The sequence below is a fragment of the Rhinichthys klamathensis genome, unplaced genomic scaffold (assembly GCF_029890125.1).
Source record: "Rhinichthys klamathensis goyatoka isolate OS25496 unplaced genomic scaffold, OSU_Roscu_1.1 h1tg000048l_1, whole genome shotgun sequence".
Taxonomy (NCBI): domain Eukaryota; kingdom Metazoa; phylum Chordata; class Actinopteri; order Cypriniformes; family Leuciscidae; genus Rhinichthys; species Rhinichthys klamathensis.
The window spans coordinates 1,150,404-1,171,839 of record NW_026606594.1 but is presented as its reverse complement, the minus strand read 5'-3'; the positions used below and the strand labels follow the sequence as shown (position 1 = coordinate 1,171,839).

Genomic DNA, 21,436 nt, shown 5'->3' with positions numbered 1-21,436 from the left:
ATATAAAGTTTTGTAAAAAAAAAAAGCAGCATTTTGAACTACATCAACACCCTCAAAGCTTCACAGTCCAGTACCTCGTCCTGGGTCGAAATTTCATTCAGTAACATTAAGCAGTTTTGATTTATATGCTGTTTAATGTTTGATGACGTGTTGCTTTTATCACTTGTTTCTGCTTCTTCTCCGCCTGTGTGGGACCATGGCTGATGCGTTACATGGGAAAAGAAATTCACCTTCAGTTATAGAAGTGAATGCCAAATTTTGCTGCATTTAGGCCTTAAACACGGTCATGAACACATCAAAAAGAACGGGGCACTGAGATGCAACGCACTACAATGGACACTTCAATACAATATATTGTTTACTTTGACGTGTCCAGTGTAGACAGTCTCAAACAGTGTGGCATATCATGTCAAAAATGTACCCTGTGCAGATACGTTGAATGGGTTTATTATAAGCGAGACGCTCACTTTCACTCTAGACACAGTGTTTGCCTACTCATTGCTTACTCATGGCACATAGCAACACAGCTAAAAGTATTCCTAATGTGTTGGAATACTTTTATTGAAATATTTTTTTTATTTTTTTTGCTTTTCACCGCTTGATCACTGGTCACCGTCCTGGAAAAGAGCTGTGTGCACATTCTGCTAAATGTCTCCTTTTATTTTCCACAGAAAACAGAAATTTCTACTGGTATCAAACAATATGAGGGTCGAGTTTCATTATTTAACCCTAAGTTGTGGGTCAATTTGAACCTTGATTTTTTTTAGTTGTCAGCGATACTGGTTAACCTATGGTGTTTTTATTTAATTTTGTGACTTTTTGTGATTTCTGCTCATGAACATGTCTGAAAACAAATTAGTTGTCTGCAGAATTTCGATTGTGAATAGCATATTTCATGGTTAAAATCACACCCAAAATAAGAGACTTCTTTGGAGAATTTGATGTTTCCCCATTCAAAGAGAGAGGAGCTGCACTTGCATGACTGAAAATGCTGCCAGAAAGGCGTTTCAAAGATGGCTGCCGAGTGAAATTTTTGTTACTTTGCTATAAGTTAATTTGCAACTACATGCCAATTTATTGTAGTTAACCGAACCCTAACCTAATCTACTAAATAATGAGTTACTTCTAGTTAGTGGAACTGTCTAAAGTGGATTATCGAAATAAAGTGTAACCCCTTTTTTAATGTATTTAGATTTTTTTTATAGTGTGTGAATATTAATATTAATTCAGTATTATATCATGAGTGTATATACATATATTATGTGCGATTTTTGGTGAATTGTATTGAACCCACTTAACAGTCGTACCCAGATTTTTAACCTAGTGCCACAAATGTTGTTAATATAGAAATTGAGTTTGCCACATATATGCAGATTCTTGGTTTTTGATCTAACAATTCAATTTTTGTAACACTTCTACACAACATACAAACTTCGAACATGTGTTGCAGGCAAAGAGGCAGAGTCATCTTTGCCGCTCTGGTTATTGGTTGTGATGTCAGTTCAACCCTAGACCTTAGTGATTGCGGGTCTGAAGACCTTTTTGTCTGCTGCTTAACTTATTTAATCAGCAGGCCAAGGGTTTACAACAACAACTATTTCACTGAGTCAACCAAGACTCACCCAAGACCTCACTTTACACGCCCCAGGCACGGCACACTCTGCGAACACACAGACACACATGCCGCTTAGTAGTCATCTGGAATGCATTGCCGTTACTTCGTTCTTGGCATATTTTTCCTTGTGCTCCCCGGCCCCATGCTCCTGTTGTCGTTGTATAAGTGATACACGCTGCACTGAGCTCAAGATGGAAAAAACAATCATCACGCCGCCACATTAGCAGTGATAACAGTAGCGTCAGCTGTGGAAGTATTACTGAGAGAGCAGATTGCTGCATCGCTGCACGTCTGGACCACTGCCATGGCTTGACATCTCCCCCTATGTGTCAGAAGAGTTAACGCTTCAGTCTGTAAACTATTAACCAGACGAACTTTAGTATTCCAGAGCCAGACTTTTGACTGTCTGCAAGGTCTGTTTCACCTCTTATTCCAGCCCTTTTAGGTGATCAATGACAAACAAATGGGGCCACAATGAAGAAAATGATCTTCAAAATCAAGTTTTAAACGCATTTCTATTTACCATTTGTATTTATGTTGGAGTCATCTTGTTTAGAAAAAAAAACCTTTGGCAACACTTTAGTTTAGGGTCTAATTCTCACTATTAACCAGTTGCTTATTAGCATGCATATTAGGACATTGGCTGTTTATTACTTATAAAGAACATATGAATGCTTTAATCTGCATGACCAAATTCTACATCCCTTAATCCTCCCCAATACCTAAACTTAACAACTACATTACTAACTATTAATAAGCAGTAATAAGGAGTTTATTAAGGCAACAGTCATAGTTAATAGTTAGAATTGGCCCCTAATCTAAAGTGTGACCTTTTTTGTCTAAAAAGTAATAATATATAACATATGCCAAACTACGACTTTTTTTTTCATTATGATATCAGGACAGTTATCGCACCTTGACACATTTCATTTGTGGTATTTTATTAATTGGCTAATAAAAATATTGCTAATATTTTGTAATGTCTTATATAGTTTACTATTAATTATTATTATTATTATTTTATGCCAATAAGTTATTTTAACTTTGATTTTAGACCTAGACAAAAGCTTTAGTCTCTCAATATAATAATATACATCAGTAGTCAATATTAGTAAGTGAAAACATAATAGAAAATATCATACCTAAAATACAATCTGTGAAGACAGTAATATTGAGGTCAAGGAAACTCTCACAGGAAGAAACCAGACACTTTTGATGAGATATAGATATGTGATCTGGTCCACAGAGACCCATAAGGCAGATAGAGAGGCATGGGAGAGGAGAAATACAACACTTATCTACAAGTAATGTGTTGATACACACCACTTATCTGCAGGGATGTGTGGTGCAGATTAGGTTTTCCAGCTGTTTAGATGCATCAGAAGAGGAAATTAGGTTAAATAGGTTTTATCACGTGTTAAAATTAGCACAATTCTATGCATCTTTTATATGCAAGACAAAAATCCTTAAGGATATATGAGTGTTAAGGAGTCTATCAAGTCAACATAAACACTTTGAGTTGGAGCCATGGGATACGGCCTGTCAGCACATCTATATATAGACTGTACCTGTGATGTATTGGAAGAGTGTTTAACTTGGCTTCAACATGTGGATGTATTTAACGTTATAGGTATGTGCTAAATTATTTACTTTAAAGTATACGCGATTTGTGGTGTTTGCTACTGTTGCTCATACTTATTAAAAAACATCCCATAGGTTTACATTGAACGAGTGACCTGAGCCATATTTATCTTGACTTAAAGGTTGGATCATTTGTCTCGTGCAACCTATAGCAACACCCTAGCAACCACACAGGCAATTTAGAACGTTTTAGCATCATACCAAAACCCTAACATCTAAGCGGCATGTTTTTCTAGTTCAGAAAATGTCAAATATATCTTTACATGCGTATCTGTTTATGTGTTTGTACTGAACGTTCAGCGAAATATCTGGTTGCGTAAACATGTTTTTGAAGAGATTTTGTTAGAAGTTCTGACCTAAAACTCAGTTAATGGGTGGTGATTTAGTTGATTTCATTCTTGGCTTGTGTAATGTTGATACAGTAAGACTTCGAGGACTGGTACTGCCGCTGACCTTTCTGCATGTTAGCAAGTTTTTCAGCTGTCTTTTTTTCCCGCACCCTCTCATTCTCCACACACACTTTGACAGTTCACACAACACTTTCACATTTCTTCAACTGGCATGTCTAAATTCAGATTTCCTCGGTTTTTGAGTTGAGTCCGATGTCTTAGTCTGAGTCCTAAATGTTTTTTGTATGTTTTTTTTTTTGCTGTGGTGAAATGTGAATCATCTGTTAAAAAAAAAAAAAATCACAATGGAAGACCATACAGAAAATGGCATGGTGGGAATTAGCTGCCATGTCTGTCATTGTACAACATAATGGAAATATAGTCAATGAAGTGGGTCCGGTAGACCCAGACCCCGCTTGGGTCTCAAAATGATGGAGACACACACCCGGGCCTGATTAGCTTAGGGTGGGCCTGCCTTTGCACCCTTAAGACTTGTCCTGTGTGTTCAACTTGTTCCCAATAAGGGAGTACTATACAAAACCAGAACACACAGTGAGTTCTAGCCACATCTAGTGGTCACTGAGAAAGTTTGCATGACAGCATAAATGTAGATCCACTGCAGTAAAGAGCTCATCTCCTCAGTGTCTCTGAACTGAATGGGGATTGTGATGTTACACTCAGATTCATGGTCACCCTGATGATCAATGCTGTCCATTTGAGGTCTCCTAATTTGAGGATCTGCGTCATCTCTGCCATCCTCATCTTCTGAATCTGTTGTACATTGATCGAAATGCTAATTTTAGTCGTTTCCCCTGACCAACAAGCCAAGTTCTCAGTCTTAATATTACGTATATGAGCATCACTCAGACCTGAAGACCCCGAGCCGTGTGTTATCTGACCTCTTCACTGCTGGAAGATCTCACAACTGAGAGAAAAGAGAATATGTTTATCACTTATAATGATTAAAACACTTTTTAATTGATAATTTATATCAGATACACTGATAATATCAATACAATTGGCACAGTAAAAATGTTTTAAGCAAGATTGTCGTAATCACTCGTTTCAAATTAGAAATAACTGGCAAAATCACTGGGGGAAAAAAACCAGACAAGCTGATCAGCATTAAAACATTAAATTCCAACTACTTTTATTCATGACCATTATTAAAAATCAACATACTATATTGAAAAACAGTTATATACACTATTTCTAGTACTAGAGCTATACATTTATTACAAGTAGGCCTATTACAAGCCTACCATTATGACTACTACTACTGTTAGGATTTAACAGAATAATAGTAATAATTGAGATTTACATCGTAAGCAGATACAACAAAAGCAATTTAATCATAAATGTAAAAATCAGGTTATTTTTTATTTAATCAAATAGACCATCACCTTATGCATTCCTTTTTTTTTTTTTTTTTTTTACTGTTACTATGAAAAAATTTCAATGTACGTGTGGTGTGGTGTGGTAATCGATACCAGTACATGTCAGTACAGTGACACGGTCACATTTATCCATCTAACGCTAGATGGCGCACAAGTCAAAGTCGTATTTTCGCAGTCACCATGTCCTGTAAATAGCTTTGCTTGTGTTAAATTCAATTGTAGATTTTGATCCCTCACCCTCCAGAAATTATTTTTGAAACCATTAAAAAAGATTCGGAAAATGATCGTATTACTGATTATTTCCCTATGAAATATATATATATATATATATATATATATATATATATATATATACACACACACAGTCACACACATACATTATGATCAAACATTAAAAAGTATTGTTAAGGTAAAGTTATATATACATATATCAACAATATCATCAATATATAAAAATACTTTATAATGATTGTTTATGTATTTGTATCAATGTTATAAAACAAATTATTTGTAATGATATTGTCAATATTTATCTATATACGTATTCAGAATGTATTTGTTAATTATTTGTTTATTTATATTTGATATTGATATTTATATATATTATATAGTAATGTTCATTTATTTTTCACATTATATCAAATTTTATTCTTCTGTGTGTGTGAGTGTGTGTGTGTGTGTGTGTGTGTGTGTGCGTGTGCGTGTGCGTGTGCGTGTGCGTGTGCGTGTGCGTGTGTGTGTGTGTGTGTTAATGTGTCAACATTTATGTGTAATTTTTTGTTCAAAATATTGTTCGTACTTGCCATGGCGCTAAAACACTGAAGAAAAAAAGAAAGAAATTGCCAGTGCAGTGTGATCTGTTGCTAGCCCCTCCCCCCAGCTACTATATGCGCATGTCACAGAGCGCCGCTGATCACGTAAAGCACGTCCAGCACGCCGATTCTGAGTTGTTATTATTATACAGGAGATGTTTCATGTTTGTCTTTCTTCTGTGCAATTGTTCCAATTACCCTCGCGTCTTTTCCTGTATAGTCTACCTTTGCGTACTTCATTTGGCATTTGATCACTAATTCATATTATTATAAATAAAGTGAGCATCATTACTTTTGATATTGAAATGGTATGGATTAGCCTATATGGAGTACAAATTGGCAAAGTTTGTGATTCTGTAGTAGTTATCAAATCTGGTTTACAATTTATATTACACACTTGCTTTACTTTTAGTGTCTCGCCTCAGGCAGTGCCCTGTGTGTCATTTGACATGAACATCATATTAGTAGGTCAGTGAACTATGGTGTTATCGGCTCAGAAAAAAATAAAATCGAGACCCTAATAATAATTTTAACAGCAGTACCGTGTATAAATTGAATTTTATTGTGAAAAGTAATTCTTCGTTTAATATTGAAACCTCCAAGTGTTCGTGTTTGAGCCCATGTATGCAGTGGAAGGCACAGATGTCGGCACAGTCCGATTTTCCTTCGGCAGTTTCCGCTTGTGTTAACCACGCCCCTATTTCCCTTCGGCAGATTCCGCTGACGTTAACCCCGCCCCTACAGTGCTCAGCGTTGTTTAGGGACATTAGGAAGATGGCGGCTGCCCCGCTATACTGTGTCTGCCGGCGGCCCTATGATTTTAACCGGTTTATGATCGAATGCGACATTTGTAAGGACTGGTTCCACGGCAGGTATGTAAATTATGGTCTATTTAACATATGTGTGAATGTTGGTATGTACAGGCTGCCATGCCACGGGTGTATTTTTGGTGTAAATCAAGGGTGTCATGTGAAAGTGCTGGTGACGCGCGTTGGGGGTATTTAAATATGACGGTGCGCGATCACGATCGACTCGCTTGTGTTTTGAGCGTTATTGATCGATTTCTGTCAGATTTCTTCATGATAAATGTGTAAGAGCAACTTTTAATACAACCTGCCTCCCACAATCCTTCCCACAGGATAAGATTATCCTGCTTTCCTTTACAAGTGAGCTGCCAAAAGCCACATGGCTCATCTGTATGTGTGTTATGAAACTAGCTAGCTAGACGTTTAAATCGTCTGTCTGCTTGAGCTTGACAGGCTTAGCTGAACTTGGAGAAAACTGTTTTTTATCTCACTTTATAGCTCAGGTTTAACGCCAAAACAATCCATTTTGTGACTTAAATGGCTTATTAGTCAAAAGTTTTCATCAGTGATTTCAGATGGGTGCAGATGGGTTTCTATTTACCATAGTAACCGTAGTCTCTGGCAAAGTACATTATTAACTACAGTTATTAAACTACACGCACACATATATATATATATATATATATATGTTTGTGTGTATATATATATATATGTATATGGGCTATGTCTTTAATATAAGATTAATAGACATCAATGGGATGTCTTGACAAGTATGCACACAAGATTGTGTATATCATGTTCCCTTGTGTCAAATTGTTTTATGTGGTTAGACAAGTTGTGCAATATGAACACTTTTAGTGCTTGGCAGAATACTTTCTAGATATTTTGATAAGTAAATACACAAACAAAACAAAAAAAAAACCTATCTATCTTGGCTGGCACACCAATTTTTTTTTTTTTTTTTTTTTTGGCGTATTGTCAAAAGTAGCTGCCTTTAAGCTTCAAGACAGAATCTGCTCTGTAAATGAGCCAGGTCTCAGCTTTCCTTCCTGTCTTGTGAAGTAACTGCCGGTATACAGTCAGCGGTTGTGCGGGTGTTGAGAATTAAGTCTTGCATAACTTTGCAGAGCTGCCAGATTTCCCAAAGTGCGAGACAAAGACTGGCGCCTTTTCGGGCCAGAAGAAGAAGTGAGGAAAATGACTGAATCTGCAGTGACGCACAAATTCGCTACGACATGCTCGGTATCACTTCACTCTGAGCATCTAGATTGACGTGACGCAATTTTCCATAATCAGATATGTGAAACTTCTTGTAGAATTTGCACGCCAAAAAGTGTGGCAGAATGTGGATGTCTGCCTTAATGCACGTGAGATGAACATGTGTCTGAACCTGTGAATTAATCACTATAAAAGAGAAGGGACCCTGAGGGCGTGTAATGTTATAATTGGTTCTCTTTAAAAGGAGAGTCATAGCAGGTTGTGATTTGTATAATGAGACCAGAGATTTTTTTGAGGCTTACATGTGATTTAGGTGGCCATAGATCTGGAGCTGCAAGTTCAACACGCAGTTCAAATCTCAGGTCAAGACCATCTTTTGTCATTTTCAGACTGAAAGTAAACAAATTCTGTGGACCCGAGTGCCGTCAAAGAAGCCAAAACACAATCTATTCTCCATTTGGCAGTTAAACCTCCTAATGCTTAGTGTCAATTGGAAACTTCAGGAATGCATTGGTTTATTTAAGCTCTACTTTTCACCATTAGTCTGGTCTTGAAACGGTCTTAAAAATAAACGTATCGTAAAGTCGGCATGAAATGAAAATTCACCCAGTCTATGTCATTGATCGTATTGTGAACAATTCATCAATGCATGTTACGTTTTTTAGTTATTTTTTAATTAGTTTTGATCTGTTAATTTTTTATTCTCCCTCAGAATTCTCCCTTGTGACGCTTGCCGAAAAGTCCCACTCTATATTGTATTATTTTTTGATAATTCATTTCACTCATATACTTCACAGTATAAGAGAAGACTTGGTGCTACTTCTGTTTCATTGTGATTTTTTTTTTGCATTTACAGACGACTTGTTTCATGAAAACGCCAAATAATTCCTATAAGATGGTGGTATCGTAAGAATTGGTTGGGTCATACAAGAACTGGGCTAAAAGATTCCTAAGCAAGAAAGGCTAAGGGTCACATGTGGTCAGCAGAGCAAGCAGACCCCATCTAGCCATACCCTCCCAAATGTAAACCTGTTTGGCTCTGGATTACTATTTGGGAATGCTTCTGCATTATGCAATGGATGGATTGACACTGGCCTAAATAAACATCAGTCTTTCTTTGGATCTTGAATGTGTGTACTCTTGACAGGAACATGAAGACGCATGGCTTACGAGGAAAAAGTGCAAGTAAAGGGCAAGGCAATGTTAAAATACTTTCCCTCTTCTGGTCACTCGGTTTGTCAGAATGTTTTGCCGTCCAACTCATTATGTCTCATTAAATCCTAAATGGGCTTTGAGTCTCAACAGAAGCCTGGTGTGAGCCGCTTCCAGACCTGAGATGGCATAAAGATTTGTGTGCACTAATCAGGGCCTGGTTTGGTGACCCCTGTCTGCTCTGTCTGCTCTGTAGTGCGTTAATCCAATGCAACTGTCCTGTTTATTTGTTAGGAAAGTATACAGACAATAAATGATGAAAAATCTTAAATTGTCAGTGTTTAGTTGGCCAACATGACATCATGACTTTTGCGTAAACATGCACGCCACTTTCAAGTCAAGTGGCGTTTTATCTATACACATTTTGAGCTATCCGCGCAGGGGCGGACTGGCCATCTGGAGCACCGGGACTTTTCCCGGTGGGCCGCTGGCCAATGTGGGCCGGCCCGGTACACATATAAAAAATATATATATATAAAAAAATGACGGAAATCATAATATTACATTTCTTTTCTACGCAAATGGATGAGGGAATCGATCGCGCGGGCGCGGCCGACAATGAGTGTGTTTCGTGTGCATGCATGTGTGAGTGTATTGCCCTCCCTCCCTGTTAAGTTTGGTCTACTCCATTGCGTATCTTGAAACACACCCTCTTTCACGTCCTGGAAACACAGCAAGCCAACGCCGATGAAAGCCTACTGTGTCGTCGCCTCGCATCGCCGCGTCGCCTGTGTCGCGGGAAAAAAGCTGCACTTGAACACACCGAGAGAACTACAGCCGACTGTCAGCTAGAATGCGCATTCTGCGCCTGGGTGTAAATGGGACAACTGTCTATTTCTGCAGATATATTCGCCTATATTCATCATTCAAAAAGAGAAACCGACGCTGGCGGCTGCAGATACACACCGTAAACAAAGCAGTGCGTGCTTAACGTTACCGTTCTGAATATCAATCCTGCTAAACACTTTCTTTATTCCACTCCTCTCATGTTAATATTTAAATATTCGCCAAGGAACACTCAGGTAATATGACGTAACATTAGAACAGCCATCTATCTGTGCTGTTTTGACTTCTTTGCTCGCTGTTTTGCTATTATTCTCGTGCAGTGCACTGACTCGTTCACTAAGCTGAACAGCCAATCAGAGTTCCCTCTTTCGGCCGAAAAAAAGCCGACAAGGACCAATTTCAGCCGACGGTTAAAAAAAGCATTAGAGGTAGATGCTGTGAAATGCTTCAAATTAACAGATTATACATTTGGCGCGAAGAGTAGCAGTTCAACAGGCTCTGATGGCTCTAGCTCCCCCCAGCTGATATGCTGTCTTGATAGTTTTATATTAATAATGTTGTGTGTCTTAATTTTCTTCTGTTTGTTTCCCTTTGGTTTTACAAATATGACCTAATATATCATATTATATATGTTGTGTTACTTAAAATAAATGTTTAAATAGCATTTATTTTTGTATTGTGTTATATTTTTATGCTATAAGTGGTGTTAAAAAATATTCTGCACATTAATGAGCCAATGTGTTATGATTTGGGATGTGGTGGGCTGCTGTGGGCCAGAAAGTCCAGGGCCACTTTTTGGTCCCAGTCCGCCCCTGTATCCGCGTGTATGTCTACGCCGTTAAATGTCCGAGCGAAACGAAGCAAAATGTAGATCTACATCTGGGGAGCGATATTTTTTTTCCTAGGATGGTAGGGGAAGACTAATAAATGGTATTAACCCCAGTGACGGGTAGGTTTAGGGACGGGGTTGGGGTAGGTCATATATTTATATATACAGTAATGTAACGTTAAGTCAACGGCGTTGATAAACACGCTGAAAAGCAGCTATGCGTGTTGATAGCACGCCAAAAATGCAAATACGAGTTGAGTTGGCTGTATTTATTTGACTTTCACCATTAACGCAATCCAAGGTAGTAATGCAGATCCAGTGGTCTGGAGTCTATTGTTCTGCTTAAGCCCAAAGTTGTTTTTTACGCTGCATGTATTGTGACACAAATGTCATCATCAACATTGTTGTGCACTGTAGCCCCGTGGTCCGGTTTTTATAACTGCATTTGAATATTCGCCTCATGCATACAGCTTGAATTTTTTGTACGTACTAGGCTAGTTGGTCCACAAGGCAGCAACTCTGGCCCCGGCCATTGTTTAACAGTCCAAAAAGAAAAAGAAGAGACATAGCAACAAGATCGCATATTGAAGATCGCAACAACAAGAGTCGCCCGCAGTGATGAGCGCTTGTGTGAGGTGTATAAAAGATGCTCGCAACTCTAGTTAAAAAACAGACATTTTCATCGATCAATGTCGGGAGAGAAGTAGTGCAGACACTGGACAAAAATAAAACTTTCTAGTGTGCGTTTTTTGTGTGCCTGTGTTTGCACTTGCTATTGGATGCAGACATGGAGTACTTTGAAAGGCTATGCATTTGGCTGTACACAGAAGCTGAATGGTAGTGTCAAAAGTCAAATATACTTTTTGACCTTTGTAATGTTTTTACAAATATTTAGCGTAGGAACAGTCTAAGCTGCCATTGCTAGTTCAAAAAGTGTGGCGAAGTAATTGCAACTTTAATGTCGTCAAAGCTTTAACTAATTAAACATTTGAAAATGAAGGGCCAGATTTACTAAACAGGGCAAAATCAGCGTGAGAGCGAAATTCCAAAAAAGAGCCGACAGGAGTGGAAAGTTTTGCGCGTGATCTACTGACGACGCGCAAATTAAAGAACACAGACGCAGCCGGATCATCTCCTTAATGACCAACGCAATCTACCAAGAGCAGCATGAATTAACGTCTGGTTTAAGACATGCTTTTTTGGGCGGTAGGCTAAATAATGGCGCAAATACCAGTTAATTGACTAGCGCAAACCTTAGTAAATCACCTTACATGATTCATTACTAGGGGTGTAACGATACACAAAATTGACGGTTCGGTTTTCCCACGGTTTTGACGTCTCGGTTCGGTTCGGTTCGGTTTAGAAAGCTAAAATTGCTTCTTTTTTTCTTTTTTTTTAAACAGTGGTTTAACGAAAAAATGGTCTTTCTTTAAATTAATTCAATTACAATTAAACGTTTCACAATGATTAAAAAAAAATCTGCTAAATCTGTAAACTATATAGGGAGCCGCACATTACTATAACATTAAAGGTTGTAGCCTAGACTTTTAACCTAAATTCAGATGCTATTTATTTTTTAGATATAATAATCAACACACAACACATTGTATGAAAACATGTAAACTGAACATAAGGCAGTTTTTGCATTAACTTGTGTTTTTACTCTAATTTGTTATTGAAATATAATACTTTACACAGTTTTCATTTTCATGAAAGATATTTTAAACATACATTAAAGGAGTCATAATGTAGTATTAACTTTGATACCCACGCTCTATTATAGTCATTTCATGCCCTTCTAAAAAAGAAAAATTGGAAAAAAATAAACAGAGAGCTCGTTTGACCCTTATTTCTGAATGCATTATTGTCTCGCGAGATCTGATGCGAGGTTTTGGCTGTCGTGGACGGTCATTTTAATAATGCAAATGAGGGGCGCGTTGATTGGTGGCAGGAAGGAGGGGGCTTAACACCGCAGGTAACTTCAGCATATCATTCCAAAAAGAGATCATGGCGCAAGTTGTTAATGAACCCGACCTGGCCGCGACATACGGGATTCAACCGTATATGTTTGAGCCAGACTCTGAACCAGAGCTGGAAACGGAAGAGGAACAACAGTCAATTGAAGGACGTCTACATCAACATGTCTCTGAATGGTAAAGACAATTTTTTTGTCTGAGACATACATTAACATCAGTAACGAGCTAAAACGTTTTTTTGCTATTTTCTCCCACATAAGTTTAGCTTTAATTTAATGTAGATTACATTAACGGAGATGTAGTCTACTTTATTTTCAGCTTACAGTGGTTATAGAGATTAACGTTTGCTATAATGTGTTGTTTTTGCCTTTTTTGAGGTTGTGGTTTTTTAGATATTTAATAATTTTCATCTGCAGACATGTAACGTTATGTTTTTCTTTATGTTTATTAATTCTTGACTGTTTTTTAAATGTATCTATCCTTATCTATTATATAAAAAAATCAATACAATGATATGTTGTCATTGTTATATTGTATACGATTATATTAAATAATAGCTGTATCATTTTCTAGTCTGTTTAAAGTGGAAAGATGTGGCTAGCATTCGTAGAGTCCATTCCCCGTGTTTACATCACATACATTAACCGCATTAGTAGTTAGCTGCTATTTACACATAATAAAAACACAGTCTTACCGTTTCAAATTCAGGCAAGTCCCTGATTGTTGGAATGGCACCTTTTTCCAAACGTAGCTTCGATGCCAACTTCGCCTGATATTGCCCCAAATTTGTAAAAGAATCTTTTGTGAAATGTTTAGCGCAGACACCTAACGTTGAGCAAGTTGAGATGGTTGTTGGAACAGCGTCATTGAAAATAAATTTCATCCACTTGTCCCTTGTAGTTTGGTCAGTTTTGGGTAAAGAAAAAACATTAGAATGTGGATTATGACAGTCAACCACAGAGCAACTCACGTGTGCACTACGTTTCTGCATCTTTCTTGACTGAATATGATGGGGAGAGGGGCAGGGCGGGCCTCCTCTGCGGTGTCCATATATGGTATATCCGGCGCCGTCTTGACGTCAAGTCGGGGGAGAAATTGAAATCTCATATTTGAGTGCGCGTGCACGTTGGCTAGTTTAAGAACCCTGGGGTAAACAAACGCTTCACTTTTGAATATCGGCATCCCGGCCAATGTATAATCGTTAGTCAATCATAACATACATTGATTCTCATGGAAAAGTGAAAATTGCACATTATGACTCCTTTAAATAATCAAGATATCATTAACAGGTTAAGTAAAATATAATATATAGGCTAACATGGTGCATTTATTTAGTGCAAGAGTTCATTTATAGGAACCAAAGTTGTGGACACTGAATCACTTGCCTGTTGAGGTAAATATAATGCTAGTGACAAGCTATGCTGTTTTATTGACGTCTTTCCGCTGCTGAAACACTGATTGAGCGATTACACTAGTTATGATGCCTTTCAGTAAGTATACTGCATCTTTCAACATACCTTCAGGTGTCCATTCTGTAACTGAGGAAGAGATGATCGCGTTTACCCGCGCGCCGCGCTGCCGTTTGAAATGAGGAGCTTAGTAGGCATACAGCGATCTGTCACGCCACATCAAAGAGCGCCAAAACGCCATTTATTGTTTGAATTTCGTGATCAAATAGACAGAATTTGAAAGATTACACCTTGCTTATTATCGAAAGTAACAAAACACGGAGCTTGTTATTTGGTGTTAATGGTGGTTATTAGGCTACAAAACTGAATTTGTTGTGTACTGTACACAAGACATGAGGTCCATTGAGCCGGGCTGGGCGGGGCCGGGGTAGCAGGGGGCGGGGAGGGGCGTGTTCGGTACGCAATGAGAGTATCGCGATTCGAATCGTGTGTTCTGTATCGCGGTTTTTCGGTTCGGTTCGAATATCGTTACACCCCTATTCATTACTCTTCTCCTGTAAATTTTGCGCCTGAAAGGGAAACTCCTTCATATGCATATGATATACGGTCAGCTGCAAAAATAACCCTGTCCATGCCTTTTCAGTGCTAGTTTTTCCACCATGTGTCTTTAGTAAATCCTAGAAGTAAATTGTAAAAAGATGGTTTGCACTGTTGCAAGCTGTTAATAAATCTGCTAAACCTAAATATTTTTGTGTAGTAACTGTTTTAAAAGCAGTAAGGTACTTATTTTTGTGATGTGCCTAATGTGTTTTGCCTTATATAGCATGGCATCCCGTTCCTCGTTGCTTGCTGAATATGTGTAGTAAGTGACGTATAGTAAATGTATACAGTGGGTACACAAAATAAAGGCCTCTGACAAGCTGGCCACTGGAAACATGTTCAGTTGGTTCCCTGGTGGGTAGTTAATCAGTTACTCAGGTGACAGGAAGGCTGCCTCGACTCCTGGCATGTGGCACACTGACCTGGTTCACATGCTGTGATGAAACTAAGACAGGGAGATGAGTGGAGCATTTCATATATAAAAAGGCATTATGGGAGAGATGGTTAAACTCCATACAATTAAATGAATGCATGCATTAAATACATTTTTTAACTAGGCTACATTGTGCAGTCAATATTCACAATGAAAATGAGAGTTTGGCCTATAACAATAAGTTTCCATTTCCAACTTAATTTTCTTTGATTGACACTAGCAAACTTGTACATTTGGTGGTCAGAGAGCTTTCATCTGCTTATTTGGGCATTGTTGTGCCATTCACGTGGGCTCATTTCATAAATGCGATTATTCCAACATGATTTTGAGGCATTATGGGATTGTGTATGGATTATATGTGTGTAGTGCATTGTGGGAGCCTGTTTGGTTATATGGTAAAAGTACTGCTTTATATTTCACTTGAGCAGAGTGAATTGTGTGTCCAAACTGCTGAGAACTTCAGTACATTCATCAACTGGGGGACGGGATCTGAGGTCTCTATTCTTTCCCTCATTGTCTGTTTCACGGAGGAGGGAAGCGGAGGAGGCGAGTGGGTGTAGAGTCATTCATCCATAAACCCTTCCTCCCCCATCTGCTCGTGTGTCACTGCATGTCTGGCTCCTCTGATACCCAGGTGATGCAGCATGAGTTTGGAGACTGGGATTGTATCGCAGGGGTAAAAGACAAACATTCGATGAATGCTACAGACTTTGTCTTTCAGACCTCCAGTCATCATAACAAATAATTAGTGATGTGCCAATAATAAAACATGGGCTGATGCCAATAACATGTTAATTAGGTTGTGTTATGGTCAGTAACTAATAAATTTTAAATTAAATATTTATATAAAAATAACTTTAATATTAAATAAATATTCTATAAAAGCAAGCATGCTTGCTTCCTAAAAGATAGCCTATAAATTCTATTGTATTTTGTCTACATAAATTAAACAAATCCAATGCAATCCAAGTGAATTTAGACATCACACCATTATAATGCGCTGTATAAAATATGGACATAAATTTTGCGATTTTTGGATTTGTTTAATAAATATAAATTTAACAGTATTATTCAATTATTAATGTTTAAAATATGAAATTTAAATGAGCATTAGATGATGGTAGAGCTTTTTTCCCTGAATGACAACGATTCAGCTGTCTATTAAACCTTTGACAAGTACGATCATAGCGAACATTCAAATCTTTGAGAGAGCAGTTATCATGTATAGGTATGAAAATGCTTCATAAACATTTTCACACACAGTATCATTATTTCTGTGTTTGAATAATTCAAATTATCACAGAAGTACTGGGATAAAAGTTTACATTTAGAATATAAACTGATGTCTAAGGTAGCGATCAAAATTGAGTATATCACCTTTTGAAAGTAACTTGACTCTTCAAATAAAGATTGTATCAAACACTGTCACACCAGTCGTTGGCAATTAATGACTACTAAAAAAATCTATTTGTCATTTGAATCATTCATTCAAGAGAAGTTTTTGTTAAAAAACGCTGATTCATCCAGTAATGAAACAAGTGACTTCTTAATGAGTGAGTCATTGAATCATTCATTCAAACCAATAAAAATTTCAAATTAATAAAAAAAAACATTTAAACAGACTGCAGCAATTAACATTTTGTCAGAACCTCTAGTTGGATACATTGTCTTGTCTATTCAGAATTGTGCAGCCCACATGATAGGAAAGGTAATCTAAATGCAAAAATAGAGGAAATTATCATGAACAATTAACTTTGATAATCAATTTTTTTTTGTACATGGTATTCTAAATATTAGAAAGTGCATACAATGGATGAATGTCAGGATCAATCTCAAAAGCATTTCAGTTTTTGAGCAAAAAAACTGCAATTTAGTTAAGGTAGGTCGCAGTAGAATAATTTCCGCATGGTATTTGGCAGCATGGGTGGCGTGGGGATGTTCGCTAACAGTAAACCACTGCAAAGGCATTCAAACTTCTTTTTACCCACAAGCGAAAAACAAAAAAGCACTATGCCGTTAGTACATTGGGGCTTTTACCTCTTCTGGGATGACAACAGCTTTAGCTACCTGGTTCTACTTGGTCTTTCTTAGGCCATGTTTACACGGAAACGATCTGAAGAGAAAACGCAAAAGTGGCGTTTCGTTTTCACTTTTTATTCTGCGTTTAGACGAGCGTTATGGGGGGGAAATCTGCGTGCATATGGAGACGCAAAAGTGTTAGAAATGCGATGTAGTATGCACTCCAGGCGGCTAGGTGGCAATGTGAAGCACTGCCACACAACAACAACAAGTCTGTCCGCCTGCGTACAACCTTCCTTCTACTTCTCTCCCTAGTAGCGCGAAATTGACAAGGGGGTAATCCATCGACCGGAAGTTGAAGCCGGCCGGGTGCCGCCATCTTGTAGCAGAACTTCACTTGCGTTAGCATTTCCATTGACTCCCATTCATTTTGGCGTCACTTTGACAGCGAATAACTTTACATCTGAGGCGTTTAAAGACTCCATTTGTCCATTATATATTTCTAAAGAAACACGACAATGTATAAAAGGCTCCATTACTTTGTATCTTACGTTATGACCCCGTAGAAGCCGTTTTTTGTAAAAATAGGCTAACGATTGCGTCATAACACGCGACTCTCCGGCGCACACTAGAGAAAATTACCGTATAGACAGAAGTAGAAACTCGCGCGCAATCGGGGGGACGTCGAGGCATAAAGTCAAGGGAGAAGCCCATAGAGAGTTGTAAAGCTGCTCCTGCTGCAAGCTCATGGACAGCTAATACTCACGATCTCCGGCTCTGCAAGTTTCGGAAGGGAATGATTCAGATTCCTCTTGGCACCGCTACTAGAAGATTCACGTCTGTCAGACAGGTTGCTCACGTCATCAAGCTTAGTTTGAGTCGGTTTGAGTCTGCGCGTCAGGAACGGAAGTGCTCAGAAATCGCTAAAAATGGGCTTCAACTGTCTCAACTGAGTTCCAATGAGATCGCTCTGTCCATTTCTTATACTGTCTATGGAAATTGAAAAGACTCTTGGACGTTTATTAGAGCTGCTAGGGCAACTTGAAGGTCCGACGTATGGAAATAATCCGACATGTTGGTTGTTATTTTCCTGTACTGGTGCATGTCTGTGACGTAAATGCGTACGCGACAAGAGCCGCCATGAGCAGATTTGCGTTTTTACCCGTTTAGACGGAAACGCGACGGTGGAGCGTTTTTAAGATTTCCACTTTGGAGGGTGGTTTCACTTTTTTGCGTTTTTAAGCCCCAAAAACGCCGTCGCCGTGTAAACGAAAGGCACATCCGATAAAATATTATTACGTTTTCACCCGGAATCGTTTTCGTGTAAACAGGGCCTTACAAGTTTCCTGCAATAATGAGATCAAAGCTTAGACAGAAACACTCAGTCCTTTGCATGTGTTCAAAGGCTGTCTTTTCTTTGAGAAGAATCACCTTTCTGCTGAAGGTCCCCTGCTGATTTTAACAGCCCCATATAGCACAGTATCCACTCTTGATGTTAACTCTATTCTGACGGTAGAGAGAGCCAAAGCGTTTACGGCATCATTCACTCATTCAACTCAAATAGGAATTAAAACCACTTTTGAAATGCATGATTGCAACAACATCCAGCAATCTGCAGAACATAAGGGGTCCATGTACAGCTTCTTCATTGCTAGCGTCTATCAGAGGCTCTGTCCCAAATCTCTGTCCCAAATAGGGTACTTGATGTACAGACTTGCAATGACCACTTGAAGTCCATGAGGTCGAATGGTGTCCCAATTCTCATGTAAGATCTTGGAAGGGTGGTATTCCAGTACTACTATCTGACTGCTGGGATACAGTATTAAGTCACCATTTGGGACAGGGATAGCGGTCGATCGATACTGTTTTTTTGCTGATGCTGATATCTTAGAGAGCAGGTTGGCCGATATATAATAAATATCATTTAGCCTATACTTATTTGAATTAATATTTAAGAAATTATAAATAAATATGAAAATAAATCTTTAAAATAAACATACTGTACTTATACTTTAGGTGGCAAATTCTTGATTGCAATCACAAATAAATTAATTGTTTAAAAATATAAGAATAAAATGGAAATAAACTGTAACGGGTTACTCAGTAATCTGGTAAGTTTGTGCTCACTGGTAATCATATTTTTTCAAATAAAGACATGGTAACACTAATTTTACATACACCACAGAGTGAAAATCGCATGACATAATGGGCAACTGAATATAGCGCAGCATATTTTAAAATCAAGGATTTAAAGTTTGTGGATTGTGCGTCTCCAGTGAAGCTGCACTGACCGTCACGCACAGAGTAACACGTTCATGCAGGCTACAAATGCGCACTTCAGAGTATCTTACAGCTGGATTCAACTTAGTCTGCAAGGTTTGTGATATTAAATATTTATTACATATTAAAAGATTTGTTTAAATTTTATGCCTATTTGCTGAATGCCGATGGTAAATGAGAAAATATAATCGTGTTTGTCCTCTAACTAATAATATAAACGCAAACAGTATACTTTTGCGCATATCGATTAATTTTTGTTTAACAGGTCTATTTGATAAAGTATTAGACAAAACTGTTAAACAGAGTCCTAACTAAGACTGAGAATGTGAGCGCTATGTACTTCCCAGTGCCGCCTGTCAAAATAAAAGTCTGACATGCCGTCAAAATAAAAGTCCCACTTCTGAACTAACTAAGACTGAGAATGTGAGCGCTATGTACTTCCCAGTACCGCCTGTCAAAATAAAAGTCTGACATGCCGTCAAAATAAAAGTCCCACTTCTGACACATCGGCCAATAGATGTTATTCGATCTGCGTCATCAATGTTTGCGGCGGCCATATTGTTGACATAGAAACCACGGCAACTGTCAATCTGTCAATTGACAAGCGAGGCAGCGTCTGTATTATCCATGGTATTATCACTGTATTTTTTTTTTTTTAAACAGCGTGATGGTGTGTTGTGTAATACACGGCTGTTCTAACAACAGCAATAAGAACCCCGGAGTTAGTTTTTATGATTGCGATAAGTTACCGACTGTCAGAAAACGTGAAGGGAAGGAGACAGTTGAGCCAGCGCAGGAGAGGCTAGCTAGGATAAATAGGCTAAACTTTCAGCCAACCCCCCACAGAAAAGTCTGTTCCCATCATTTTACCACAGGTTTCACACATAATCCGTGTGCAATGCGTGTGCAGTGCGTATACGGTACAGAAGCAGGACGCACAATAGTTTATATGCTGCGTATGCAGTGCGTAACTGATCCGCGGCTGTACCACAAACACCCCGGTACTCACTATTTTTATTTTAACACATACTTACTATTTCAACAACGTAAGCCAATTATTCCATGCATTACTTCTATATATTAAGTTGCTCAAGCAAGTGGTCAAAAATGTAACAACCATGTACTTATATTAAAATCGCAAACATTTTAAATGAAAACTTAAAATTGGCCGACTCTCATGCCTTTTCTTTTGCATTTACATTTTAATACAACAAATCTTGCATGTCACAAAGAACTTGTTTTTCCACCTCCACGAATGAGACGAGTGCCGTTCATTATGTTGCCTTGTTGAGGTAAATTGTAGTTCGTATACGGATACTGTATGAACGAGATGGGAAGTTACGGCTGGGAATAAGGATGGATCTTTACTTAATGCTATTATTTGATGTGGGTCCACACCAATCAAGCTTATCTTCTCTTGATACCGACGAGATGAAGCCAGGCTACTGCTCCCCTCAACTCAAATCTGTGCGCGGCTAGGGGCAGCAGGACAGATGTCATGTCAACAATATGGCCGCGGTTAGCTAGCTACTTCCGGTGTTTGCGAATAAGGTCTATACGAAAAATTCCAAATATCGTCCGATATACCGGCCTTGGCAATATATCGGTCGACCACTAGACAGGGACAGGATATATGTGACAAAATGCCTCATACACTTATGGGTAGTTGTCCGCTTTGAAGTATGCACATGTGGCCGCAGCAAAAGCATACAACGGAGCATAGGCTAGTTGCCGGCCGCCCATGTGCACTCTTCTGAATCGTAAATCAATAAATGGGACAGCCTATCGTTTTGAAGACTTAACAGACATATGTGAGCGAAGGCCCCAAGACTGCAAGTGCAGAATTTGCGTTGCTCAATATTTTGGCTGTATAAAAGAAATCCCTTTTGCGTATAATGCTTTTGTGCTGTTTCTGGGCCAATTTGAAAGATATCAGGGTTGTTGTACTCAGCTGAAGAGGCTGAATTTATGATTTGTAACAGATTTAATAGGTGATTTGTCATGCAACCGTTTA

At 38.4% G+C, this 21,436-nt stretch overlaps 1 protein-coding gene across 1 annotated transcript in view; it reads left to right on the top strand.

The window, feature by feature from the left end:
* The first annotated feature begins 6,599 nt into the window (after positions 1 to 6,599).
* Positions 6,600 to 21,436, top strand: part of kdm7aa (lysine (K)-specific demethylase 7Aa) — a 31,306-nt gene continuing 16,469 nt past the window's right edge. The window contains exon 1 of the mRNA XM_056247489.1: positions 6,600 to 6,726. Within this exon, the coding sequence (XP_056103464.1) occupies positions 6,629 to 6,726 (98 nt within the window). The 5' untranslated portion in view covers positions 6,600 to 6,628. The remainder of the gene's footprint in view (positions 6,727 to 21,436) is intronic.